We start from the raw sequence: 15344 nt of genomic DNA on the forward strand, positions 1-15344 counted from the left end.
GATGTTGTTATTGAAAGTGTCAGGTAATTATTGAGTGTCAGCCAAAACAATTCTCTCTTGTCCGCTGACATATGAAGCCTGTCGTATGTGTTCATGTCTCTGGCGTCCATAAAATGAAATACTGTGGTCTCGAGATGACTGAGTATTAAAGTGTCCAGTGAAAGTATAATATCGTTAATGTCAATAGGAAGACCACCTCAATCCCACCGACACACCGTGGCAGAGCCTGGGGATTCTGAGCTGGGCTTTTCCGTCTCTGGAGTTGAACTCACCAAGGTAGGTCATTAAAAAGCTCCTCAATGGCGCGGCCCTGGAGGTGGGTCAGATACGCCCAGAGTTGGACGTTATGTATCACAATTAACACCTCAAATCTAGAAACAAGGGAGAATGTAAAGCAAGAATACATTTTTATGGCTAATAGTTTGAAGTTGCTACAGGTGTTTGTGCCACTGCCAAACCAAGCTGAAAAGCAAAGCCAGACATACTATTGACATGGCCCAAATGTGACTATTTGTACAATGTGTCAATAGTTAGACCAGCGGCATGTAGGGCAGCGGGACAAAAGGATTGCAGTCTCTGACAAGAGACTTGACACAATGGGACGCACAAGTTTCTGCAGTTCATAACTAATATGTTTGATGACAGTGCTTCGGCAATGAAATGAAAAATACCATTGGTGACTCATCTTTCTTTCTTTCTTTTTTTTTGAAGTATTAATTGCTGCTTGGGACCACCTGGTGGTCGCTGGCACTGAGGAGATGCTTTGTTTGCTTCCGCCTTGAACTCAGTCAGGTAAGGCCTGCTTGTTTGATGGCTCTCAAAATATTATCCTAAGCAATTATCCTGAAGCGTGGGCTGAGTGCTCCTTCCCAGTCTGCTCCAAAAATTGTCAGGGCAGACAATGTTTCACTTGTTACAGGTAGTAGTTCTAATTGCAAAGTCTTATGTGTGTGTGCTCAACACTGAGTTGGGTCGTTTGCTAGCCCCCTATTAGCCTATCTTCGATTTCTTCTTTGAATTTCGTGGCAGTTTGAATGTGCCGTGACAGCCAAAAGGCTCATTTGTTTCATGAAGATTGGCGTACCGCATTCATGTGGCTGTGTCATTTTATCTACTCTCGTTGGCGTTTCATGACCGAGGCTGATTTACAATCCTTCCATGCTTCAGGCAAGTGCAAATTTATCTTAGCTGATATTGGGCAGTAAGACTTGCGTGGGCCGCATCTGAGACAAATACATACAAAGCAGCGTTGAGTTGCATAAATGTTTTCTTTTCCATATGTACGTGTACTTTGTCTTTGAGATTGGTTTGCCCCCAAGCTCCCCCTACTGTGAGTTTGGGAACCTTTTATGCTGCAGCTGTTGCCTCCCATTTGGAGAAGTGCGCCTGTCGCATTGAGCTGCATCACCAAAGTGATAAATAAGTGAAAGATTGCAGACTTCCCTTTTCACTCCTTTGCTGTGTGACTGCCTGCCTGGCTGGCTGGCTGGCTGGCTGGGTGTTATGTCTTTGCAAACAGTGTGATGCTCGGTACACATCTTTTTTTTTCAATTTGATATCTGCTGTCATTTTCTCTCTGTTTATTGCTCTTTTTGTTCCTGTGAAAGTTAATTGGGGATACAGAAATATTTGCACTTTGGCATAGACGCACTCCATGAAGCAATTTTTCCATTCGTTCTCCAGCTGCGATAGGTGCTTCATCCATTCTCATATGCACTTCTGACCTTATGTATGTTTTCATGATACAAATCCATTTCAAATCGATAATGATGATAACAACGATGGTGAGAAGCGACCATACAACAGAGCCAGCGAGAGCTACGTTTGCTCTATGTGCAATTGCGCAAGTTAGAGACATAAATCAAAAAGCATAGAAAAACAAAACCAAAAAACAGCAAAATCCTTTTTAGAATTTCATGCAAGGTATGTTTCAGGACAGCAAGCTTGACTGTTCTTGCTAATCCTGTCGGTTATACATCGTGAATTATTTAAAAACAGCAAGGCTTGTCATGGATTCTGCTCCCACCCCAACTTTATGTGTCATACAGTCAATTAAAGGATTTCTGAGGTTGTTCACATCGGATTAAAAAAATAAAAAGGCAAGGCTTTTAAACAGGCTTTTCTGGACAAAGCTGAAGATGACATGTTGACATAAAGCAGGTATGCATGTTGTCATATTGATCTAAATTTAATCTTACAAGAATATCCGGGCCACAGTTAATGGCAAGGACTCTGTAACGTCTTTCTCTTGGGGGCCATCAATTTCGACATGTTTATTCTAGGGTGTCCTGAGAACATGCACTTTGTACACTTGGCTGCATTCTACAGATGATTTTCATTCACTTTCTGAAAGTTCCGCTTCCAGTTGTGCATGATGTTTCAATTAAGAGCATGACGCAGAAGTGGATGTTTGTTTCTGCGTTTGCTCAACTCCAAAACTTGCTTTTTGTGCTGTTGTACGTATTTTTGCCAGCTATTGACCTCTACGTTTGCATACTCCAGTTGTAATGTGAAGTCAATATCATAGTCACACAAGTTGTGAGTTTCTATTGTGCACATACAGGACTGTCTCAGAAAATTAGAATATTGTGATAAAGCTCTTTATTTTCTGTCATGCAATTAAAAAACAAAAATGTCATACATTCTGGATTCATTACAAATCAACTGAAGTATTGCAAGCCTTTATTCTTTTAATATTGCTGATTATGGCATACAGCTTAAGAAAACTCAAATATCCTACCTCAAAATATTAGAATATTTCCTCAGACCAAGTAAAAAAAAAAGATTTATAATAGCAAAACAAAATCAAACATTTGAAAATGTTCATTAATGCACTCAGTACTTGGTTGGTAATCCTTTTGCACGGATTACTGCAACCAATGCGGCGTGGCATGGAGGCAATCAGCCTGTGGCATTGCTGAGGTGTTATGGATGCTTCAATAGCGGCCTTTAACTTATTTGCATTGTTGGGTCTGGTGTCTTTCAGCTTCTTCTTCACAATGCCCCACAAATTCTCTATGGGGTTCAGGTCAGGGGAATTGGCAGGCCAATCGAGGACAGTGATGCCATGGTCAGTACACCATTTACTGCTGGTTTTGGCACTGTGGGCAGATGCCAGATGATGGCCAATGATGGTCCTCTGGACAGCAGTCAGATCAGCAGTCTTCCCCATACTTGCGATTTAGTTTACTGAACCAAGCTGAGTGTTTTTCAAGGCTCAGGAAACCCTTGCAGGAGTTTCGAGTGAATTAGACGATTCAAGTGATTAGACGAATACCCTACTAGGATACTTTTTCATGATATTCTAATATTTTGAGATAGGATATTTGAGTTTTCTTAAGCTGTATGCCATAATCAGCAATATTAAAAGAATGAAAGGCTTGCAATATTTCAGTTGATTTGTAATGAATCCAGAATGTATGCCACTTTTGTTTTTTAAATAAAGAACTTCATCACAATATTCAAAATTTCTGAGACAGTCCTGTATATTGAAATGACCTTTTTAATAGCAAAATATTACCATGTGTATCTTTTATCCCAAAACATTTCAACAAGCACATACCGTGTACAAATCAACAGTCAGATGACAACACATTCCTCCAATTTCCCCAGAACAACACAGCACGTCTGATTTTCAATCCGATTAGAATTCTGACATTCATCAAAGCCTTCATAAGCCTCGGAGAGTCATCCAAAAAAACTGGCGAGTGAAAAGCGCACACGTCAAATCACATGTCAATCAAATGTGTGGCTGCAAGGAGTGGGTGGACTTAATGTTGTGGCTGCTGAATCGTGACTCGTGAGCGTCTTTTCTCAACGTTCTCCCCTAACAAAAACAATGGACGGAATGAAAGGTGTGTCGAAGGTGTGCCCTGGCGTCCAGTGAGCACCTTTCATTGGTTGCCTCTCACTTTGGTGGGAGGGGGGCGGGGGGGGGAGTGCGAGTCGTCGCGCTGCTCTCCCTGCGCAAGAAACGCACAAGTCAGTCAAGAGCAGTCATCCTAATCCAGTTTTTCCAAAACCTTTTTGTCTTAACAATACACATAGAAAGGATGTTCGCGGAACTTTGGAGGAGCTTTTTCATTCTTCTGTCCTGCATGCTGCTGCAATCCGTGAGTACAATTAAACACGCAGTTGAGTGATCTCTTTTCAGGAATGCCAATAAACGCGAGTCCATATGGAACTTTGGAGCTATGCACACACGACGCGGCCCGGTTCTTTTTTTTTTTTTTTGGATGCGTTGCGCGCCTTATTTGACCTCGGAATGAAAAAAAGCACGCAGCACAGTCATCTTCCTTAACAATGTTTTGCTTTAATAACTTCTAGATATTTTTAATCCGAACAGTATGGTGTTTTTGTAAACTTTTTGACCTGAAGGATTTTGCTGTCTTGCTCTCCATCATTAGCTCAGCTATGTGTTGGGCTGCTCGGGATGACAACCCCTTCTTTCCTTTCCTTTCCTTTCCTTTCCTTTCCTTTCCTTTCCTTTCCTTTCCTTTCCTTTCCTTTCCTTTCCTTTCCTTTCCTTTCCTTTCCTTTCCTTTCCTTTCCTTTCCTTTCCTGTCCTTTCCTGTCCTGTCCTTTCCTGTCCTTTCCTTTCCTGTCCTTTCCTTTCCTGTCCTTTCCTTTCCTTTCCTGTCCTTTCCTTTCCTTTCCCATCCGTCTGCACTTGTCTGTCACTGACACTTATATGTTTTTATGCCCGCTGTGGATCAGGGATGTAATGGCCTCCCTTCTCAACGCAACACCATGGCAACAGACTCCTTTGTCTGTCTCCTCACTTAGTGCTTTACTGCATCCTTAGCTACATTGGTCTCCTGTGGAGAAGCATGTATGATTTATGTGTGACTTCAGCAGTCGGGCCAAAGACCAAAAATAGCACTTTGGGAGTACCATTTTATTGTATTTATTTTCAAATACATACATAAGTATTAATAATTGGCTAATGATGCTTGTCTGTGGTTACTGTGTTTAAAAAGAAAAAAAAATCAACACCTTTTTGTCAGTACGTACTGTACCCAGATTTGAGCATTTACAGGTAAACTGCAATAACTTGCCCCCATTTTGCGGCCGCCTATGACAATAATGCCTGCCCTGGAAGTAAGTAAGTCCCGCTCTTCCAATCTGAGGTATGCATGCCGTCCTTCCAACCTTCAAGTGGGAGTCGTCTGGATTCACTATATGACTAACAACAGTCTGATTTATATATCAGAGAGACACAACTCATCAACCTAAGTAAGACAATCTATCCTTGTCCCCTTGTACAACATTGAAGGGCTCCTTCCATCCATTTCAAAGAACGCGTCTGGAAATGGATTTTGGTCTCTAATTCACGAGCGGCTTCGCAGCTGCTAGACTGTCTCATCTCAGGAGACAATTGATGAAATTTCACCTTGACGTGAAAAAAGAACTTTCATCTCCTTCCCTTCACGCTTTTGAGAATGATATGGCGTGTCTTTAATCGCCAGGTGTACTCCATGCAGAATCAGATGTGCGACATGATGAAGGAGCTGGACAAGGAGAAGAATTTGTGTGAGGCTCAAATTGAGAACAAAACATCAGGTATGAAAGCTGTCTTCTCCTCTCTGCACCTCCTTATTTGCTAGTTCCACAGAAGGTCAGGATGGAAGTGACACAACAGGCTCCAAAGACAGACAACAAGCGCTCGCTCTTCCAAGCTCCCCCTGGCTGGCATGATAGCTTGCATGCTTGCACATACTGTTACTCCTGCTGCATGTGGCCTTAGCAAATGTTTCAGCGCTCAAATAGATGATGTGCGCTGACCCACTTGTGTGTCCTGAGATCAAGCGCAGCATGGAAAATGCCGGCAAACTGATGAATTCCAAGCAGAATGCGTAACAAAAGACAGGGAGCTTTTTCATTAGTCATGGCGGCCAAAGCTTAGCGTCAACTTAGGTGATCGTCGGACTTTGCGGCTGCCATGGCAACGCTCATTCTGATGCTACAATGTATCAGAACTCAATTGATTGAATGCATGTCATCCAGGTTGCAGCGGGATGTGGGACAAGATCACCTGCTGGCCAAATGCTGAGGTTGGGGAAGTGGTCACCATCCCGTGCCCCAAATATCTCTTCTACTTCTCCAGGGAGATTCCCACACGTAAGTTACAATGCTGGACTTTAGCACAAAGGATGCAAGTTGCAGTGAGATGCATCAATCCCCTTTTATCTTTCAAATTGCATTGGCTCCAGTTGACTTTGTATCATCAGGCAACACACATTGTGAGATGATGACAACTTCGTTTATGTTAACTTTACGGTCGCTCACACCCCTCCCGGCCTATCACGACATTTAATCACCTGGCACCGTAGCGCAAAGTCAAAAAACATTTCTCATCTCAATTGTGTGGTATATCATCCTGTCGGCAGAGACATTTATTTATCCGTTCATCCCGCTGCTTTGGCCTCTCGGGATGTACGTAGTAGCTAATTACGTGCAAGCGACACCGCTGAGATTTCAAAGCAGCGCGTTTGGGATTGTATTGCAATTTGCCAAGTATGCTTACTTTCTTCTAATTATGCTTTTCATCTGCCTCCATTTGGTTTATTACCCTGGAGAAATTCACCTCCCATAAACATGACGGTACAGAGCTTTCATTTGGTGCTGACTTTTTGTTTTGATGATGCATTTATGACAAATCTTTGGGTAATACGAGATTTATTGCAGCGTTGGCTGCCTATTTAATGGGCTGCTGAATCAATTCAAACGGCTAATTCTCATGTACTTGGTTTGACTCATGAGCAGGGAGAGAACAATATTTAATGACTTGGATTGAGATAGTCAGCCCTTAACATGAGGCTATTGAAAAAAATCAGCAGGAAAAAAAAAAGATTCAGAATGATGAAAAATAAAAGTTACAAATTTGTGGGGAAGTGAAAATGATGACGATTATAAATGTGTTCAAGAAAAAACTGGAACTCGTGAAAAACGCTGATAAATCACCGGTAAGCGTTTTCCACAAAAACAGCCCAAATATTTTAAAAATATTTCAATTTCATCCATCAAATATTAGATTGCGGCAAAGGTTGATACTTTTGACAATACTTCTCACGCCAAGCCCATTTATCTGTAATAAGTAACTGTAGTTTTGTACAAAGCAGAGTACAAACTCCAGGCATGTCAACTTGAAGCTTTTACTATCTGTACACACACAAAGTCAAGTTGAGGTCTCGCATATGATGCAGAAAAGCCACGCTGAGGGATCTGAGCATGATTAGTAATCAGCAGCATGTGAAAGGTTCATTGCTGCAATCACCAGTTCATGCGACCCAGATGGGAACTCCAAGGACCTGAGAACAGAAGAAGCCAGCTCCAGGTCCCAAATTGGAATGGAGCAGGGAGGGAGGAGAGGAGAGGAGAGGAGGGGAGGGGGTGGAAGTCAACTCAATGCTGTAAATCAACTAATCATTGGTGCTGGAGGAACTTGCTGTGTTCAGGTTATTTTCGGAGGACTTTGATCTAGTCCACCGTGTGGCGGCCGGTGCGTTTTTCCTCCAACAAAGCCGGTTTTGCGCGAGCCTTTGCGTCACAAGAGTTACAAAAGTGAGTCTTTAAACGGAGCTGATAGAGAAGTTGCCATTCTCATGACCTGCTCACCTCCTCTATTTGAAAACATTGCAGCTCACGTGCGCACAAGATTGTTTTGTCATAAACCAGCCGGAGCTAATCATTTGCATGCGAGGTGAGCTTATGATGAAATCAAAACGATGCCGGCCGACCGGCCGATTAACTCCTTTGAGTCGGCTGGCCTTGTTGTCTGTCGTACACGGCATGGCACTGACTTGGGGGATGATGAAAGCATTCTTGTCAAACATGCCAAATCCAGCGAACAGCAGGGGCTTATCATCTCCTTTGTGTCTTGTCATGTTGTTTGAGCGAGCTAAAGCTCCCTCTTCTCAGGTATTTGCCAGAATGCCAACAATTTGCCAAGAATTGTGGAGTGATTTGCTTGGGAAATAAATCCTCCATCTAGATTTGTAAAGCTGTATTTAGTACATGGATTCTTTTTTTGCAGACGCCTTTCTTTGCCGTCGGGGAAGGGGGAAAAAAAAAAACAACGTTAACAGGCTGCGTTATTATTCCAGTGAACAACCCCAGTTTGATTGTTTGCTTCTTCCGAGTTACAAAATGAGATGGCGAGTTTTGAAAGAAGGGATTCAAGTCTCATTGGAATACCGATGCACATTGATCAGACAGTTGTATCATGCGTCTTCTCGAGATGACGCTTCATTAGGTACGGCGATGACTTTACAAAGATAATTGCAAGAACACAGACTCCAGCTCACGTGAATGTTTTGTATACAAATAATTGTGTGTCTGGTGTGGCATTATTCTAATCAATCTTTAGTCAAAGTCGACAGACAATTTTGTTGCCCAGTTGACACTTTCAAAATGATATTGGTCAGCAGAGACGGGAATTCTCCAGGATAGCAAATAGTTTGTTGCAGAGCTAAAAGCAGTTTCCAGAGGAAAAGGAAATCCCAAGACATGCAAGATCAATAGTTAGCTCTCCTAATCACTTTAGGTTAAAGCTCCATGAAAGAGAACCATACCCTTGAGGAAGACTGTGAGAAATGTTTAAGGACAGAACCAAAAGCCTGGAAAAGAATTGAATTTTACATTCCAGCCAAGAAAAGGATAAGGTCATGTGAAGCGTTTGAAAGTTATTTTCCAACCAAGTTTAACATGTAGGGTACATTTCGATAACAATTTGATGGGAAGTTGTGTTTAAAAAGGTTTTCAAACAACAGTGTGGTGACAGAAATGAATGGAAAGTTGGGCCACCTCAACCAGGTTGACCCAATTTCCCGTCAGTCCCCATTTGGAGGGTTGGGACAAGAGATTCCTCGTTCAACCTTGAGCAAATTTCCAAATCCGTGGCTTGCTTGTTTGTCTTCAGCTCTTTCCCTCCCTCCCTCCCTCCATTAGTCCATGTCGAACTACTCGACATATTTTCCCCATGGGACTTATTTGTCTATTGGGAGTTTTGGGCTACTGCGCTTTCTAAGCTTTGCTTTCCGGTCTGAAGAGCATTCTGAGCTCTGTCCTCAGATCCGATGACGACGTTGACTGGTCGCCCCACGGGCAGGGCAGAGTCAAAATACCTTCCTGGCTTGTTTTTCAACTCATTAGGAGGGCGATAAAGGCCGCTGAATGCACGTGGGAACTGTTCTGGTATCTTTAAGTCATACTTCCCATTTCCTTTTCGCATTTGGAGGCATTCCAATGAGAATGCATCACTCTGTGACATCATCGAGCGTGAGCAAATGCCACGATATAGGGCATACGTTTTTTGTTTTTTGGCGACTCGCAGCCGCAACCAACACACAGAAACCAAATGAACTGTCTGTCATTGCGCTCATTAGGAAACCTGTCCAAGACCTGCACTGAAGACGGCTGGACTCCAATTAGCATCGACTCCTACATCATGGACTGCGGCTACAATCCCAACAGCACTGTGGATGACGATGACACGGTCGGTATGGCAACCCCGGTTGCCGTCGTGCCACATTATCGGCGCCGAACCCAATGCGTCTTCTTGCAGGGAGACTTCTTTGACGCCGTCAAAGTGGGTTACACCATCGGTCACAGTGTGTCGCTTATTTCTCTCAGCGTCGCCATCATCATCCTGTGCCTCTTTCGGTAAGGAGCTCAATCCAGACGCTTTCCTTCACGGCAACGGAACACCTTTCTGATATCACCCACCTCATTTCACGTCTGGCTTCCTGAACTTTTAAACATTTGTCCAGCAAAGTATGCCGTCAAGTCAGAGCACTTAGTGAGCGAGCCAGCTGATGTTGTTCATAGCTTGACCTTTTGTTTGCACACAGAGAAGGTGTGTGCCGACATAGTAAATGACACAAGCGGGAATCATTACAGCGAGTGGCCGGGGGTGTGTGGACACTAATAAACACATGACTGCTGCTCTTGCATTGGCGTGTATGTGCAGGCTTGAACAACAAGGCTTGTGTTTATAGCGAGCAGTGTTTTCTGTGAATATATGGCAGCTGGACAATCTTGCACCACCTCCTCCTCCCATATTGAAAGACACACCAGAAAAGTTGAATCTGCAGAACATTCCACTATGTACGTATGTGCAGTTCATTTGGCATCATACATTTCATTGGACCAGGAAAATCTTTGGCCTTAAGACATGATGTCAATATGCTATATGAAGGTTTTCGCTCGTGATCTCAATCTGGTATGGTTGCGATGAACTCAACGCACCTGCAAAGAAGATGACAGTAAAGCAGTGTGATGGTCTGGGGCTGCTTTCCTTCTCCAGGACCAGGATGATTGACACAAAAAGGAATTTTGCTCTTTACATCCAACCATCACTTTGTGCGCTCTTGGATCTTTGCACTTACATTGAAGTTGTGTGTGTGTGTGTTTTGCAGGAAGCTGCACTGCACAAGAAACTACATCCACATGCATCTGTTTGTGTCGTTCATTCTCAAAGCCATCACCGTGTTCATCAAGGACGTGGTTCTGTACGACGTTGGCGAGACGGACAACTGCCATTCCTCTGTGAGTCAAATACACTTTGGACTCACCCGACCGACTATTCAAACAGTTCCTCATTGAGCGTGACCATATTTCTCCAAAGTTTGCTGAACCTGACGCTGGGTGGAACAATGTTTGCCAAGTCCTCTCGGCTCCTAAGAGTGTTCCCCATTCATTTGTCCAGAAGGAAGTTCCTGTTTGCTGAACATTAAGCCTGAACCTTTGTGAATCAATCACATGGAGTCGTGCTACAGTTTTTCGTTTGCTCACGTGATCTCGGTGATATGAACATAGCCAGAGCACGGTGTGCATGGCTGAGGTGTTGAAGCTACTGGTTTCATCTTGGATTTGATTTTTATGTCACATCTTGTTCCAGTAGAATCCAGTGCTTTATTACCTGACTTGATTAGATCTGCAGGCTATCAATCACCTTTGGCTTCACGTTAGAGCTGAGCTATTCATTCCCTCCTACGGGTCTACGGATTTCCCCACTTCAAACACAGCTGCTCCCCGTCTCCGCCATTTGTTAACATTCCAAGTGGGAAAAAAAAAAACATTTTAGAAAAGATCAATTGGCTGTTTATAATTCAGCCTGTCAAAACACCCTGTGGAAATCACAGGAAAAAATGTTAGGACAACAGACTAATTCTGAAGAAAGGTATTTTTAAAACAGATGTAAAAAGTTGACCTAAATTTCATTTACTCAAAATCATGTAATATAATATAATATAATATAATATAATATAATATAATATAATATAATACACATCATATTGTAATTTATTGATATATAGATACCTGAAACTAATGTATGTTTGTTTTTTGTTTTAGCTGGGCTGTAAGGCTGTGGTGGTATTCTTCCAATATGGAATCATGGCCAGTTACTTCTGGCTGCTGGTAGAAGGCCTCTATCTCCATGCGCTCCTCACTGTCTCCTTCTTCTCGGAGAGGAAGTACTTCTGGTGGTACATCCTGATTGGCTGGGGTATGTTGACATTTTCTGCTGCTTTTGGAACAATGCACAGCAAAATCTAAAACAAGCGCGCGTCACGGACTGATTTTGTGTAGATGCTAAAGGATCATGCTGTGCCCTCATTTGCTTACCAATCAGGATTGGTTTGGTTTAGTTTAGTCTACAGTAGGCAGGCAGGCAGCCATCTGCTGTCCAAAATGGACCGTTTGAGCAATTTACGTAAGCATGCAGGCAGACAGAACAATCATTGAATAGCCATCAAATCCATCAGGCACTCCGCATGCATTTTCAATGTGTGTAATAGGAACCCTGGATGGGAAAAGGATAAAAGCTTGTGGGTTTGCTCCTTTGTCTGTGGAGTTTGCATGGGAGCTTGTGCACACCAGGTTAATTGGAGAATGTCAATTGTGACTATTTTTGTTTGTGCCTGTAACCTTGAACACAGGCGTAAGCTGGAGCAACACTGTAGATGCTTTTTCATTTTTATCTTGAGGTTTTCTTCGCTGGCCATTTTCAGGACACCCTGGAAATAACTTCTACTCGTAAATATGCCAAAATGGTTGCGTCTGCCGAGAGGAATCGTGCGACGCGTACCCAAAGTGCACTTTTTCATACAGTCTCATTTGCAAACTCCTCCATTGGCGCATTTTGTTATTTCGACATTTGTCCATGGGATGACTAATAATATGATCCTATTTGTCATTTGCAGTGGCTCCAAGCGTCTTTATCTCAGCATGGGTGATTACAAAGGCTTATTTGAATGATCTTGGGTGAGAAGAATTCTTTTTTTTCTTTGCCTTTGTCACGCTCTGTTGGGGAATGACTTAAAATCTATTTTCATCACCCTCAAAGTAAAACAAGTCTCTCTTCAGTAGAAAAATGACGTTCAGGTTCAATTTATGAAATAGTGCTTACAATTCACTCTTTTAATTCACTATTTTTGTCGTTGTTGCCATGCTAACTTAGCATTTAGTAGTCCTAAAAAGCCTTATTTGGGCATGAGCACTTTTAGCGATTAAGCACTTGGATATGAATGCCAAATTATTAGCGATATCCTATGTTTCATTAGCATGGTGCACCCATTGAGTTCATGACTTTGTTGTCTTTTCTGGCAGATGCTGGGAGATTATTGATGACAAACCTTGGTGGATCATCAAAACGCCCATCCTTGTCACGATTCTTGTGAGTGACATTGCTACTTTGCAAGTGACATTTACTCCCAACAATGGAGTCACTATATTTAGCTGTCTTTGACTTTCTTGGCAGGTCAACTTTTTCCTCTTCATCTGTATAATCCGCATTTTACGGCAGAAGATGAATTGTCCCGACATTGGAAGAAAGGAATCAAATCAGTACTCGTAGGTTTAGTGCATTTAAAATATCTTGAAGCACACACACCACTTCTTTCGGTAGAATTTGATTCAATCATTTTGGAAAAAACATAAACACTTCATCAAATCAGTATTTTGTCCAGAAACGATGCCATTTTTTTCATTTATGTTGATTGAATTTCAGGTTCATTTCGATATACTATATAGCTTCCACTATGAGCAATACATTGTGTGAAATCCTGCTTTTGAGAATTGCTGAAGTAGCATTTTTCCAGCAATGATGTACGGTGATGTTCAGCACCTGTGCTTCAATTGTGACCACTGTTTTTCGTCTCTTCATCTGAACTCTTCCTCCACCCCAGGAGACTGGCTAAATCCACACTGCTCTTGATTCCTCTCTTCGGGATCAACTACATCATTTTTGCCTTCATTCCCGACCACATCCACCCACAGCTGAGGATGGTGTTTGATCTTATCCTTGGTTCATTTCAGGTAAGGATTCATATGCTGATGACTTTTCATGTTTGTACAGCAGCACATAAAAAAACTAAACTAAAATAGAAAAATCTGGACGGAGAACAGAATGCCACAGAAAATGCTCCACCAAAAAAAAAAAAAAAAAAGTTGATTTACACACCATTAAATTGATGGTGAGAGCAAAGGCCATGATAGAGCACTAAAGATGGAAGCCATCATGAGTAATAGTTGCTTTATCTCCTGGGAAATTTTCTCTGAGATCAACTGTTATGTGAGCCTCAAATTGGTCCTCGTCCTAAAGACATCATTCACTCCCCAAAAATGTCTGTGCCGTTGCGAATACACTTTCTCTCTTCTGCAGGGTTTCGTAGTGGCTGTCTTGTACTGTTTCCTTAATGGGGAGGTAAGCAAAGACCAAAATAGCTCCCTAAAATGTTTACAGGCCTATTATATCACTAATTCTCTCTCTCTCTCTTTCCCCTTGGCCATCCACCTCTGCAGGTACAGGCGGAGATTAAGCGTAAGTGGCGCAGATGGATGTTGCAGCGCTTCCTGGGTGCAGACACCAAGTACCAGCAGCCCTCCATCGGCAGCAATGGCAACAACTTTAGCACTCAGATCACCATGCTAACCAAATGCAGCCCCACCGCCCGACGAGCGTCCGCGTGTCACGAGCACTTCTCAGCCATCTGACGCGGAAGCAAAAGCTCGACTCTGCACACCCTCAAAGTCCACTTCCATGTTGGTGTCCCTTAAGGTCAGTACGACCTTTTGCTTTGGTGTGATTCCTTCTAACAGCTGTGAAAGTGCATCACTTTTTTGTTACCGTGTCATGTGGAAGACAGGGACAGTACAAGGGATCAGACAGTATCAAGAGCATCATAAAGCATAATATGAAATATACATATAATACTAAAATATAATATTTATATTATATTTATATTATTGTATTTATATTATTTAATATATAATAAATAATATAAAAATATGGATAATATAGTATAGAAATAATAATATGTATTACATAAATATACATATATGAAATAATAGGCGGACAAAGAGCGAAATGAAGCCATGTCCTATAAAAAGAAGGATGTTAACTTGATCACCGGCGGGCGCTATGATGCGTTGATTTGGTTATTAAGAAATCCATGGCATTCCCAACGTCCAAAGGCATTTTCCATGAGAGTTGGATGACATTCCACAGGAGGGACTGATGAAGCTTGTGCAACTTGCATTACTGAGGCTTTGACGCATTTGAAGTGGCGCTGCTCAGTGGCATAGAGGACTTCCATTATTGGTTCACAACACATAGCGTTGTAACGTGGTCAAAGTGATTATTTTGTGCAGAATTATTTGGACAGCCCCGGCAGGCACTGGCCGAGCGGGTCACTTATCTCCCACATTCCAAAATCATGCACGTTAGCTTCATTGAAGACGCCCGGCAGTGGTGTGAATGTGATTGTGAATTCTTGTTGTCTCTGCTATTTATTGGCTGTGGACCAGCCCGGGCGGGGTGTGCTCTCCCCCAATTTCGCCTGCTAAATAGGATTCAGACTGTATCAATAAGAATAGCATATTATCTTTCAACTTCATTAAACATGAAAGAGATGCTTCTGCAGACGCTACTAGGTGCTCGGCTTGTGCGATAAGATCCACGATGATTTGATTCCTCGAAAGAACATTTTCGATGCCACATCCTGCTCGGTTTACATCAACTCACAGACAGTACCTCAGGCTAAAAGTCGCACCCAAGCACACACGCGTGCATTGTACACAAAGTATCCTTGTAAATACGGGTGTCAATTTATAGCATGTTTTACGATGATGACTTTTATGCTCAGGTGTCAACTGTAAATCAATGTTTACATTCAAGACTAGATATTGTTCTCAGCAATGAGTGTGGTGCCCTGTAAATACTGTGTATTGTACAGCATATGAGAGAAAATATTTGTGGAGGATGAATAAAACTAAAAGTGTTTACACTTTGGATTTATTTTTCAAACTTATGGGATCTGGTTAGTATTTATTTGTTGTTT

General features: G+C 42.3%; 1 protein-coding gene across 4 annotated transcripts; it reads left to right on the forward strand.

Annotated features, from left to right (window-relative positions):
• The first annotated feature begins 28 nt into the window (after positions 1-28).
• On the forward strand, positions 29-15314 carry LOC148387865 (vasoactive intestinal polypeptide receptor-like). Of its 4 annotated transcripts, none has more exons than XM_088395947.1 (14): positions 29-276; positions 712-919; positions 5469-5562; positions 6007-6120; positions 9387-9496; positions 9566-9663; positions 10419-10548; positions 11356-11509; positions 12207-12267; positions 12613-12679; positions 12764-12855; positions 13191-13320; positions 13667-13708; positions 13807-15314. In XM_088395947.1, the coding sequence occupies exons 2-14, from the start codon at positions 902-904 to the stop codon at positions 13996-13998; spliced, it is 1302 nt and encodes a 433-aa protein (XP_088252073.1). In that variant the 5' UTR covers positions 29-276; positions 712-901; the 3' UTR covers positions 13999-15314. The 4 variants fall into 4 exon arrangements, with proteins under 4 accessions (XP_088252073.1, XP_088252075.1, XP_088252072.1 ...); XM_088395949.1 differs by having other exon boundaries at positions 712-792; XM_088395946.1 differs by lacking the exon at positions 29-276 and adding an exon at positions 4048-4112 and having other exon boundaries at positions 445-792.
• Positions 15315-15344: the final 30 nt, after the last annotated feature.

The sequence above is a fragment of the Syngnathus floridae genome, chromosome 14 (assembly GCF_059516105.1).
Source record: "Syngnathus floridae isolate MCC-2025c chromosome 14, RoL_Sflo_1.0, whole genome shotgun sequence".
Lineage (NCBI taxonomy): Eukaryota > Metazoa > Chordata > Actinopteri > Syngnathiformes > Syngnathidae > Syngnathus > Syngnathus floridae.

Coding starts and splice junctions, on each gene's coding strand:
- LOC148387865 (XM_088395946.1), top strand. CDS start 4,053: ATGTTCGCGGAACTTTGGAGGAGCTTTTTCATTCTTCTGTCCTGCATG. Junction 5,563..6,006: donor AATTGAGAACAAAACATCAG/GTATGAAAGCTG, acceptor CATGTCATCCAG/GTTGCAGCGGGATGTGGGAC. Junction 13,709..13,806: donor ACTGTTTCCTTAATGGGGAG/GTAAGCAAAGAC, acceptor CCACCTCTGCAG/GTACAGGCGGAGATTAAGCG.